Source organism: Salvelinus fontinalis, chromosome 10 (genome assembly GCF_029448725.1).
Source record: "Salvelinus fontinalis isolate EN_2023a chromosome 10, ASM2944872v1, whole genome shotgun sequence".
Taxonomy (NCBI): Eukaryota; Metazoa; Chordata; class Actinopteri; order Salmoniformes; family Salmonidae; genus Salvelinus; species Salvelinus fontinalis.
Genome location: NC_074674.1, coordinates 27,889,384 through 27,902,849, shown reverse-complemented (window position 1 = coordinate 27,902,849; position 13,466 = coordinate 27,889,384). Strand labels below are relative to the sequence as shown.

The window sequence follows — 13,466 nt, the reverse complement described above, 5'->3', positions numbered from 1 at the left end:
GGGCGCAGTTCTGAAGACTGAAGGATGACGTAGGTTTACAGGTGCAGAGGGCGGGTCAGGAGTCGCGGAGGGAGGGAGAAGAACGTAGAAAGACTGAAAGAGACCGTGGGGATGTATGTGTGTATACTATAATCGGCGCTGCAGGTACAGCGACAGACAGAGGCTACAGCTTTCCGTCCCAGTCGGGGAACACCATCTCCCGAACCCCGGAGATATTTAATTTCTCCCCAAAATGTCTGGTGGAGGAGAAGTCCGTGTGCTCCGCCAGGAGGCTGGGCAGGAGAGCCCGAGGATGCCGGCCTGGAAACGAGAGATTCTCGAGCGGAGGAAAGCAAAGGGCGGCGCGTCTGGAGCAGGTGCAACTGAGCCTTGCCCTAGCGCGATCTTATCGCTGGTTAATGGCGAAGTAACGGGAAACAGCAGCGCCTCAAAAACAGACAATGGAACCAGTGCTAATTCAGTTCGGAACTACACCATCACTCCAGCGAGCCAGCATTTTGCAGGCAAGCGTGGCAGCGCCCCCACCTCCCCAGAGCTCTCGCCGGTGAAAACAAACAAAGACCCCTGGACTGCCACCGACCCTTATGACTCGGAGAAAACGGTAAGCGATGGCGAGGGACAGGAAAGCCTGGTTCTGCAGGATAGTCTAGGCCCATTGCAGGAGAACCCCTTCATCAAACTGGAGAAGGAGCGAAAGAAACAACAGGACAGGGAGAACGCCACTCGTCCGGTTCAGCACATACTGGAATTGTATGGCAGTGTTCCTGGAATTCGGACTATACGCGCTGAGAATATCATTATCATAGAATCCGATCCGGATTACTTTCCGGAGGCGAGTGGAATAAAAAGCGAGTCTTATCAGCAGCAGAATGGGGTGAGCAGTTACAGCTCCCTCAACAACCTCTTGGACCGGAGAGGCAGTGGGGTTACCGAGATACGGGCAAAGGAGGTAGTCATTTATGACACCGCACTAAGCCGGAGCGAGGAGAATTTGAGCACGTTGGGTCGTCCTGGTCACGAGGCCGCATTCGAGACAGGAGAGGGTCATGGCAGGGTGAGCCGCATGCTGCAGAAATTCGACAGCAACTATGGAAAATTGCAACCCAAGTCTCGCAGCACAGAGAACCTCCTGGACTTGGAAACCAGTTCAAGCAGGCCAAGACAACGACCCAAGCCACAGCCAGATCTGGTGCCAAAATGCAAGTCACAAGCCCAGCCTAGCTCACCAGTCCGCACCCTGGGTAACGCACAGTTGTCATCCTCAGTCTTCCTGAGCTCCCAGTCTTCCAAACCAAAGCCACAGCCCCCTCTCTGTGAGCCTGACAGCACCACTTGCTCTGCTGGACCCGCTCAGTCAGTGTCTTCCTACCGCCAGCATTTTGAGGTGAGTGGGGGCCGCAGTTCGGTGGTCAACCCCATAGAGGAGGCAGAGGGGTCCCAGACCAAGCCTTTCCGAGAGAGAGACTGGGAGAGCACAGAGGTGCCCTCCAAACCCAAGGTGCCATTCTCTCCGGATACCAGCCGTGTCGAGTCCCCCTCCAGTCCCACCACACCCCCGATGTCTCCCCCCTCGCCTGGATTCGAGATCTGCCCCTCACCCCGCCCTGATCTCTCCCTACTGCCTGCCGGGGACATCCAGGCCCGTGCCCTTGCCAACCTGCGTCTCCAATCCCGCAACTCCTTCACAGTCTTCCCCAAACGCCACAGAGCCGCTGCCTCCCCGGGCAGCACGGCCCCCTCCAGCCCCATTAAGTCTCCTCCCTCCCAGAGAGTGGCAGAGATGCCCACCCCAGGAGTGCCAACCCCTGTCACCCCTCCACCCAACTCAGCAGTCTCCAAGAGTAGAGAGGAAGAACGGGACGAGGTGAGGGCAGCCGGGCTAACCAAACCAGACCCACCCACCATCACTGCGACCCCCTCCCCTCCAGCACCCTTCCCAGTCCCCTCTGTCCAGTCGCCACCTCCAGAGGAAGCCCCTGCTGACCAGCTACCTGTCACCAACATAGATGACATAGACGTGGACCCCTCGCAGCCCGTTGCACCCAGCCCCACTCCAGTGGTGCAGAGGCGGAAGGGGAATACCTTCACTGTGGTGCCTAAACGTAAGTCAGAGCCTCAGCCTGGCTCTCCAGAGCCCCAGGAACCTTCCGGAGGGGCCCAGACGCCCTCCACGCCACCACAGGCCCCTTACTCCCAGTTGGGCTCACTGCTGAAGAAGCGCTACCCTGCTGTGGAGGATATCGAGGTCATCGGTGGGTACCAGTCCCTGGGACGCTCCTGCCTGGCCAGGACAGGCTCCACTGGCAAAAAGGTGAGATGATGATACCCAACCGAATACTTCTATTATACATCAAGTGAACATCAGCAGAGCTCTTTTTACACCGATAATGTAACAATCATTAATTAATTTCTCCATTCAAGATTTGTAATTTAGTATAATTCAACACAATATGTGTGTATGCATATGAATGGACTGAGCTACGCTTCTAATTTAGTGCTGTTTTTCTGTCCATCTCATTACGGCATGCCTCCGTAGATTAGATTGTTTAGTGTGTGTGTAGCTAAAACAGGTCCCTGTTGATGAAATGTGCACTATTCAACATGATTCTCCTAATGCTACATGATCTATTGCATCTTTAGTAGTACAATTGAACAAGGCAGAAGCCAGCCTTCAACATGGTTTGCAGCATGGAGGTGTTGGTGTTTTTGTGACCAGGGTTGGAATCAATACCATTTCCTTTCATACCCCCCTATACATTTCAATTTATGAATTGAATGCGTCTGCCCCCCCCAAGATGGAGATCAGTGTTTATTGGCATTTACCTGAGATCTAGCCTACGTACTTGGCAGTGCAGCAAGGTCTCTGTCGTATCCTAATCCTTTGGTCTCTAGGTATTACCAGTCTCCTGCCCTCACTCCTTTCAACCTCAGCTCCGGTCACACCCAACCAGGTCGAGCGTGTGTGTCGTTGTGTTTGTCCCTGGCCAGATAGAGAACACAGGCAGTAATGAGGCCAGGCCCCTTGGAAGCATTCAGTGTTTTTGTCCTCGTCCTCGGAACTCTATTGAATTCATTAGGCGTGCTAAGTTTGGGTTCACTGAATTCCCTCGCCTTTGTTGTTTGAGCATGCATGCTTCTCCTCCCGGTCATCATTTCACATGACCAAGGTTTCTCTGGTTTTGAAGCTAGGGCTGGGCCGGAAGCAATTACAAAAGCATCAAGTGTGGAATGCTATGTTATTTGTGTGGAATTCCTTGGCTATGTGAAACCAGCCTGGCTGAGTTTGGTTTCCTTTTCAGTATTTAAAAAAAGCTATGCTCTTTTTCCCATTTAAATTTTTAGAGCTTGCCGAATATATATTTTTCAAACACATCAATATGATGAGAGAAGAACTTGAACACAGTGTATCGCCTCCTACTAGGCTCTTATGTTTCTCAAAATAACTTCCACTCCCTCATTTATTGGCCGTGGTTGCTGGTTCAGTTCTACAAGTTGTACTTCTGCGATTTTGTTGTGTTGATTCCGCAGAATGTTGGAGTTAAATCTCTGCAGCGCGCTCAGATCTTTGACTCACTCAAGTAAGGCCCTTACGTGTCCCAAGTCCGACTGTAACCATGTATTCTTTGTGTTGGATAATCAATCTTGTCCTCTGCTCCTTTACTGCTTGTTTGATCTTCTCTTCAAGGAGTGATAGTTGTTTATGAAGGTCAAGTGGAGCTTTTACACTGCACCAGCTTTGATTTGCATAAGGAGAAATCTAGGAAGTCCTTAAAGTATGGTACATGCCTAGATTGAATTTATAATTTAATTGGCCTAGATTCTCTAGGAACTATAATGGATTGTGTTACAAAGTGTGTAGCCCTAATAACATGGTTATAGACTAGTGTTCAGTACCTTTTTAGAACAGCTTTTATTGTATTTTCTCTTAAGGTCTACTACATGGTACTTCCCTGTCATTGAATAGAGATGGAGCTGGCAGGAAGACATGACAATGGAAAGGGGAGGAGTGGCTGGTTGTTTGTGAGGTTGGTGACCAGTTAGTATGGGAAACAGGAGACAGCCCATGTGTTTGTGACGTAACAGGCAGAGACCATTCTTGCCGTTTATGTTCTTTCTGCATATCCATGTTGCCATTTCCATGTGTTTTCTCGGTGGAAGGTCTGGGCTTTGCCTTGCTCAGCTGTGTAATTGATACAACACATTAGGTAATTATGTCTTCATTGAAGTTGATGATTTAGAGGTTTGGTGACTTTGCAGTTCTGACAAGTACTGTTGTGTGGTAGTAATGCCAGTCATTGCAAACTACAAATACTGTATTCAACTTGTGAATAACCTTGGTTCAAATGGAAAATGGCCTGTGACAAGCTGATAATACCCAATTGAACCTAAATACCCATAGAGGTAAGCTCCTGGCTGTACTAACGAGATGTTCTGGTCATAGCCTAAAGGATTCGTCTATTTTCAAATGTACATGCCTGTCATAAGAAGGCCTAAACCTTTTCCACAAACGTATTGCTGAAAATGTATAACCTTCTTTTAAAATGCTTTGATCCCTTTTGTACTGAATTCCATATTTATCGATCAGTAAACATAAAATAGCAGTCCCATTTAAAACCAATAGCTCCCTTCCCCTTTTCTCGAGGAATCACCATATTGTTGTCTCTCAGCAGAAGGCCATGTCACTCGGCATCAGGAAGAGAGTGGAGGGGTCTGTGACTGTCAGCTGTGTTGGCTGTCTGATAGTACACTCATAACGTCTGTTTGTCTTCCAGGCTGATCAGGTAGCAGCTGTCTGTGAGCCCGGTTTGTTTACTGTTCATTACTGTTGAGTTTAGGGCCTGTTATCCGGATATGGGATTGCTGATGAGGAGTATAGGCTACTGTAGTTTAGACCCATGCTGTCGGCGACAGGTAGCCTGGTGGTTGAGAGCGTTGGGCCAGTAACCGAGAGGTCGCTGGTTCGAATTCTCGAGCTGACAAGGTGAAACATCTGATATGCACTTAAGCAACACAACCCTAATTGCTCCTTTTTAAGTTGCTCTGAATAAGAGCGTCAGCTGAATTACTAAAATGTAGTGCGTGTGTGTGCATACAGTTGAAGTCGGAAGTTTACATACACCTTATCCAAATACATTGAAACTCAGTTTTTCACAATTCCTGACATTTAATCCAAGTAAACATTCCCTGTCTTAGGTCAGTTAGGATCACCACTTTATTTTAAGAATGTGACATGTCAGAATAATAGTAGAGAGTGATTTATTTCAGCTTTTATTTATTTTGTCACATTCCCAGTGGGTCAGAAGTTTACATACACTCAATTAGTATTTGGTAGCATTGCCTTTTAACTCTTTTAACTTGGCTCCAATGTTTTGGGTAGCCTTCCACAAGCTCCCCACAATAAGTTGGGTGAATTTTGACCCATTCCTACTGACAGAGATGGTGTAACTGAGTCAGGTTTGTAGGCCTCCTTGTTCGCACACTCTTTCAGTTCTTCCCACAAATGTTCTATAGGATTGAGGTCAGGGCTTTGTGATGGCCATTCCAATACCTTGACTTTGTTGTCCTTAAGCCATTTTGCCACAACTTTGGAAGTATGCTTGGGGTCATTGTCCATTTGGAAGATCCATTTGCGACCAAGCTTTAACTTCCTGACTGATGTCTTGAGATGTTGCTTTAATATATCCACATAATTTTCCTGCCTCATGAAGCCATCTATTTTGTGAAGTGCACCAGTCCCTCCTGCAGCAAAGCACCCCCACAACATGATGCTGCCACCCCCGTGCTTCGTCATTATGGCCAAACAGTTCTATTTTTGTTTCTATTTTTGTTTGTTTGTCCCCGTGTGCAGTTGCAAACCGTAGTATGGCTTTTTATGGCAGTTTTGGAGCAGTGGCTTCTTCCTTGCTGAGCGTCCTTTCAGGTTATGTCGATATCGGACTCGTTTTACTGTGGATATAGATACCTTTGTACATGTTCCCTCCAACATTTTCACAAGGTCCTTTGCTGCTGTTCTGGGATTGATTTGCACTTTTCGCACCAAAGTACGTTCGTCTCTAGGAGACAGAACACGTCTCTTTCTTGAGCGGTATGACTGCTGCATGGTCCCATGGTGTTTATACTTGCATACTATTGTTAGTACAGATAAATGTGGTACCTTCAGGAGTTTTGAAATTGCTCCAGTGGATGAACCAGACTTGTGGAAGTCTACCATTTTCTTTCTGAGGACTTGGCTGATTTCTTTTGATTTTCCCATGATGCCAAGCAAAGCTGCACTGAGTTTGAAGGCAGGCCTTGAAATACATCCACAGGTACACCTCCAATTGACTCAAATGATGTCAATTAGCCTATCAGAAGCTTCTAAAGCCATGACGTAATTTTCTGAAATTTTCCAAGCTGTTTAAAGGCACAGTCAACTTAGTGTATGTAAACTTCTGACCCACTGGAATTGTGATACAGTGAAATAATCTGTCTGTAAACAGTTGTTGGAAAAATTACTTGTCATTCACAAAGTAGATGTCCTAACCGACTTGCCAAAACTATAGTTTGTTAACAAGAAATTTGTGGAGAGGTTGAAAAACGAGTTTTAATGACTCCAACCTAAGTGTATGTAAACTTCCGACTTCAACTGTACATACATGCATTCATACATACATACAGTACCAGTCAAAAGTTTGGACACCTACTCATTCAAGGGTTTTCTTTATTTTTACTATTTTCTAACATTGTAGAATAATAGTGAAGACATCAAAACTACGAAATAACACATATGGAATCGTGTAGTAACAAGATAAGTTTTAAACAAATCAAAATATATTTGATTCTTCAAATAGCCATCCTTTGCCTTGATGACAGCTTGGCACGTTCTTGGCATTCTCTCAACCAGCTTCACCTGGAATGCTTTTTCAACAGTCTTGAAAGAGTTCCCACATGCTTTTCCTTCACTCTGCGGTCCAACGCATCCCAAACCATCTCAATTGGGTTGAGGTCAGGTGATTGTGGAGGCCATGTCATCTGATGCAGCACTCCATCACTCTCCTTCTTGGTCAGATAACCCTTACACAGCCTGGAGGTTTGTTGGGTCATTGTCCTGTTGAGAAACAAATGATAGTCCCACTAAGCACAAATCAGATGGGATGGCGTATCGCTGCAGAATGCTGTTGTAGCCATGCTGGTTAAGTGTGCCTTGAATTCTAAATAAATCAGTGTCACCAGCAAAGCACCCCCACACCACCACCTCCATGCTTTGCGGTGTCACAAAGGCAGTTAGAACAAAAAATCTCAAATTTGGACTCATCAGACAAAAGGACAGATTTCCACTGGTCTAATGTCCATTGCTTGTGTTTTTTGGCCCAAGCAAATCTCTTCTTATTGGTGTCCTTTTAGTAGTGGTTTCTGGTTCACGCAGACTCCTCTGAACTGTTGATGTGTCTGTTACTTGAACTCTGCAGCAGAGGGAACTCTGGGTCTTCCTTTCCTGTGGCGGTTTTATTTTTGTAGTATCCAATTGGTAGTTACAGTCTTGTCTCATCGCTGCAACTCCTGTACAGACTCGGGAGAGGCGACGGTCGAGTGCCATGCGTCCTCCGAAACACGACCCAACCAAGCCGCACTGCTTCTTGACACAATGCCCGCTTAACCCGAAAGCCAGCCACACCAGTGTGTCGGAGGAAACACCGTGCGACCATGTCAGCGTGCATGCGCACGGCCCGCCTCAGGGCATCCCTGCCGGCCAAACCTTCCCCTAACCCGGACGACGCTGGGCCAATTGTGCGCCGCCCAATGGGTCTCCCAGTCACGGCCGGCTGCGACAGAGCCTGGACTTGAACCAGGATCTTTAGTGGCACAGCAAGCAACTGTTATGCAGTGCCGTAGACCACTACACCACTCGGGAGGCCCATGAGTGGCAGTTTAATCATAGCACTTGATTGTTTTTGCGACTGCACTTGAAGAAACTTTCAAAGTTCTTGACATTTTCCGTATTCACTGACCTTCATGTATTAAAGTAATGATGGACTGTTTTTCTTAGCTTTTTTGAGCTGTTAATATGGACTTGGTCTTCTACAAAATAGGGCTGTCTTCTGTATACCACCCCTACCCTGTCACAACACAACTGATTGGCCCAAACGCATTAAGAAGGAAAAAAAATCCACATAACTTTTAACAAGGCATACCTGTTAATTGAAATGCATTCCAGGTTACTACCTCATGAAGCTGGTTGAGAGAATGCCAAGAGTGGTCATCAAGGCAAAGTGTGGCTACTTTGAAGAATCTAAAATATAATTTTTTTTTTGATTTAACACTTTTTAGGTTACTATATGATTTTGTGTATTTCAATGTAGAAAATAGTGCAAACAAAGAGAAACCCTTGAATGAGTAGGTGTGTCCAAACTTTTGACTGGTACTGTATATGCCTTAATTACAAAAAATATATATAGACTGGCTTTCATTTGACACCCAATTTGACGGGCTCCATTAAACTCATGGGTCCTTTAGCATGGAAATGACCATATGCCATTTAGCAGACGCTTTTATTCAAAGCAACTTAGTCATGCACGCATACATTTCTTTACATATGGGTGGTCTCGGGAATGGAACCCACTATCCTGGAGTTGCAAGCACCATGCTTCACCAACTGAGGTACATGCAATGTTAGACTGACCCATAGGTCAGAATGAAGTAGGATGATATGATGACTTGGCAAGGTATCAAAACGTTCTAGCATAGAAAATCTAGGCTTACTACCAAACACTAGCTATTGCTGCATTTCAGAAAGGTTCTTGTACCATATAAAAAGTTATGAAGTTGCAATATGTCATAAATTGAAGAACTAGCAGTCGTTGTGGTTTACAAAAGTACATTCCTCTGTCCAATGTTTAGAGAAACCACTTTTTAATTGTTGTGAAAATGCCATGCGTAGGGGAAGTAAAAAATATGCAGACTTAAATAATGCCAATGCACCGTGTCTGTCACACAGGAAGGCCAATGAAAGGACACTCCTACATGTTTTTGTAGTACTTTCTACCCCTTTTTCTCCCCAATTGGTAGTTACAGTCTTATCTCATTGCTGCAACTCCCGTACGGACTCGGGAGAGGCAAAGGTCGAGAGCCATGCGTCCTCCAAAACAAGACCCCGCAGTTCTTCTTAACACGATGTGTCAGAGGAAATACAGCCATACAGCTGTCGACCGAAGCCGGCGTGCACGCGCCTGGCCGCCACAAGTCGCTAGAGCGCGATGGGACAAGGACAACCCAGCTGGCCAAACCCTCACTTAAATTGTGTCTCCCGGTTGCGGCCGGCTGCGACACAGCCCAGGATCGAACCTGGAACTGTAGTGATGCCTCTAGCACTGTGATGCAGTGCCTTAGACCGCTGTGCCACATGGGAGGTCCCTCACTCCTACATTCTTATCGTGTTCTTGAGCTCAAAGTGTGAAAGTCCATTGTGTTTTAATTATTTACCACATCGAGTCATTCCTCGTCCCTCATCACACTTTCTGTAACCACACCCTTCACTCCTCATCTCACGTCTTCGTTTTCTCCTGCACTCCTCCCTGTTTGTGCTCTCCATGCTCCCTCCTTGACTGTGTGTGTGTGTACCTTTTTTTGTGTGTTTGTCATACCCAAGAGGCGCAGTGCAGTTTAGATGAATCGTTTAAGTCACTCAGCATCTTTTTGAACATTCAACATGACTGTGTCTCATTGTCTCAAGCATGCCTGCCTGCGCCTCTCCAGTAGGTCTGTGTTTAATGTGCAGCTACTGCAGCGTAGAACAGTGTTTCCCTCCGGAACCATGGAGAGGTGTAATTATGCCACTGATACTGGGTCTACAGCTTAATTCTGGCGTGCCTGTGACAAGCTTGACATTTCCAGTAAGTGTTATCTGGCTGCAGGGTTCTTCTGTGAGCCTGAGCGGGTAGGGTGAGAAACGGGCCGATTGGAATGGGGCCATACCAACAGGATGATGGCGCGCACACACACACACACACACACAGACACAAATCACATGCATAACCTTCACAAATTCTCTATTATAGGCTTCTTATTGTGATGAACGATATCAGCAAAATGGCTGCAATGTATTGTCGGTGTCGATAATGTTACGTTTATTGACCCAGCTCTAGCACAAACACTCACACACAGACACACACAGACCCATACAGCCCCGCTAGTCCATGTAATTGGATTTGTCAGCAAAGTGCCATTGTCATGTTTTAATTCAGGCCTGACCCCGGTGTGTGTGTGTCAGAGATTTTAAGAGGAAAAGGGAAGAGAAAGTGTTTAAGAACAGGATGGACAGAATTCTGCAGAGGTGGTTTCAGAGGTGTATAAAAAGATGGCGAGATCATGTCAGGTGGGTAGATGGAACGGCAGCTATTAATATCACCATCTCTGAGGGCTGTATTTAACAAACCTAACGGTACTTCTTAGCTCTGGCGGTAGGGCTATAGGACCAGGGGTGTGTCAGAAAAATGTGGGCTATTTTCACTGCAGGAATTATGAGCGCAAAGGCTGGCGGTGGTGCGAAGGGGCTGGGTTTTGACAAATAAGTGATAGGTGTGACGAGGGCTTGGCCACTCACTGGCCAATCAGCGTGTTTCATGGCTTAATACTGCATGCCGTTGTCTTAAGTTCTGTAGGTTATTGATGGTCTTTGCATTGTTATCCACTCCAATTCGACTGGGGGCACGGGATATTCTCTTCCTAGTCCATTGTGGATTGATACAGTTTATTAAATGGCATCGGCTACAGTACCGAGCATAACGGCTGGATAGGTTGCGCTTCCGCTGTAAAAATCTGTTATAGCCAGTGGGGTTTTTAGCATGTAAATCTTGGTCGGGCAAAAAAACAACTATGTTTTAGATGCATGCCAGCAAAGCCACACGTCTAAACAATACATTAATTGCACTATAACAGTGACAAATGGTGCCCACAAACTGTTTGGGACTACAAAAAACTGTTTGGGACTACAAAAAACTGTTTGGGACTACAAAAAACTGTTTGGGACTACAAAAAACTGTTTGGGACTACAAAAAACTGTTTGGGACTACAAAAAACTGTTTGGGACTACAAAAAACTGTTTGGGACTACAAAAAACTGTTTGGGACTACAAAAAACTGTTTGGGACTACAAAAAACTGTTTGGGACTACAAAAAACTGTTTGGGACTACAAAAAACTGTTTGGGACTACAAAAAACTGTTTGGGACTACAAAAAGCTGTTGGGACTACAAAAAGCTGTTGGGACTACAAAAAGCTGTTGGGACTACAAAAAGCTGTTGGGACTACAAAAAGCTGTTGGGACTACATAAAGCTGTTGGGACTACATAAAGCTGTTGGGACTACATAAAGCTGTTGGGACTACATAAAGCTGTTGGGACTACATAAAGCTGTTGGGACTACATAAAGCTGTTGGGACTACATAAAGGGGGGGGGGGGGGGGGGGTTGAATCATGATGTCAGTGATCTTCAGGCCGGAGCTCTAGAAAGAGGCCTGAGATTCTGACATGGATGACCGTTCAAAATGTATGTTCCCAGTCAAAGCTAATTTTCTTCCCCACCCCCAGAGTTCCCAGTTGTCTTGAACTCACTGAAGTCTGAGATTTCCCAGTTCCGAGTTTCCGGTTGTTTTGAACACGGTAGAAGTCATGCTGGATTGACAGCATGGCCAATGTATTCAGCCTTTTCTGACCCATGGAATGTGAATGTTTTATCTTTTTAAGCTTGGAAAAGAGAATCTTAAACCTAGACTTGGACCACACAGCCACTCCACTGAATAGCAGGCTAGTGATTGCTTTGCAATGCTTGCAGTTAACCACTGATTCCTTCCAAACCACTCATTGTTGAATTTTCAATTTTCAATTTGCTGTGTAATGTTTATGCCCAATGGCCGATGAGCACCGATATATTTTATCGATAATTTCTCTTCATATGTCAAGGATTGAAAATTATTTTCCAGTAGATTGTTGACTTGATTCGTGATGATGACTGCAAGCTTGCCAACTAAGATCAGTCCAATCAAAGCTACTGTAGATTTAACGTCATTTTATCTGTGGCCAATGAGCTTGAGCTTTCTTAGATGGGCACTTCCAATGTAACTCTTATGGCAGCACCCAAGGGGCTTGAATTCTTTAGCTTTTCCTGTAGACTTTGCAGTGATTTAGTGTCCCCATGAGTGACAGAACAAGGAGCCAATCACGGCTGTGCCCCACCTTCCTTGAATGACGGGTCACCACTGGTCATAATCAACCATAAATGCTATGACCAGCTTTTGATTGGTGTTTAAATATCCCCACCAGCGCTGTCTGAAATTGGCACTTTGGTACACGTTTTTAAGGACACACCTCAGATATTGCCACCTCTGCAAGTGAGCTCATATAAGAAAGGTAAATTACCCGTCCTGGCGCTAGGGTTTTAAAACAGAAGAACTCCGGCTTTAACAGGTCGGAATTGCAAGCGAGCGTGCGTTTGACGATTGCGCTGGCTTATTGCCAGCCAAAAATAGAGCCCTCATTGTGTACTTGTAGATAATCGTGCCAGACTGTATATGTCACACTGTGGGTGTTCAGTTCTAATGTCTATTTATATACAAACAAATAATATTCAAATTCCCCTCTTAACCACTGACAGCTACAGCGCCAACCACATGTAATTAGTCTTTCTCACCCATGTCTGTGGTGCCATTGTGTGCTGTGGGTTATTCTATTCTTGTACTATGTGTTTCTGTGTTAAGTGTATGATCACACTCCGTTAATTCTCTCTCACACTGTGCCCTGTTTCTCGCTTTTTCAATGAGCATATACAATATGGTCTGTTCCCTCTCTCTCTCTCTCAGCCCTGTACAGCCTGCTTGTACTCCACTTCCCTTCTCCCATTTCTCTCACTCCCTCACATACAGTACCTTGCAAAAGTATTCAGACCCCTTGGATTTCTTCACATTTTACTATGTTACAAAGTGGGTGTCAACAATCTACACAAAATACTCTGTCAAAGTGGAAAGATCAAGATTTTGAAAGATCAATAGAAATTAAATAACAAAAATATAGTTGTTGCATAAGTGTTCAACTCCCTGAGTAATACATGTTAGGAACACCTTTGGCATCAATTACAGCTGTAAGTCTTCTTAGGTTGTCTAAGAGCAGTTTCATTCAATACTTGTCTGAGGGAACTTGCAGATGTTGTATGTATGGGTAACAGGAAGGGGTTAGTCATTCTAAAATCATGTCTACCCCTATTATAAATTGTACTTAACTAATTTAGGCTTGCCTAGACATAGGGGCTAAATACTTACGCAAATACTATTTTATACTGAACAAAAATATGAACGCAACATGTAAAGTGTTGATCCCATGTTTTATGAGCTGAAATAAAAGATCCCAGAAATGTTCCATAAGCACAAAAATATTACACTATATGACCAAAAGTATGTGTACACCTGCTCATCGAACATCTCATTCCAAAATCATGGGCA

At 45.3% G+C, this 13,466-nt stretch overlaps 1 protein-coding gene across 1 annotated transcript in view; it reads left to right on the top strand.

The window, feature by feature from the left end:
• The first annotated feature begins 31 nt into the window (after nt 1-31).
• The window catches only part of LOC129863907 (taperin-like), a 28,372-nt gene continuing 14,937 nt past the window's right edge, over nt 32-13,466 (top strand). The window contains exon 1 of the mRNA XM_055936311.1: nt 32-2,311. Within this exon, the coding sequence (XP_055792286.1) occupies nt 233-2,311 (2,079 nt within the window). The 5' untranslated portion in view covers nt 32-232. The remainder of the gene's footprint in view (nt 2,312-13,466) is intronic.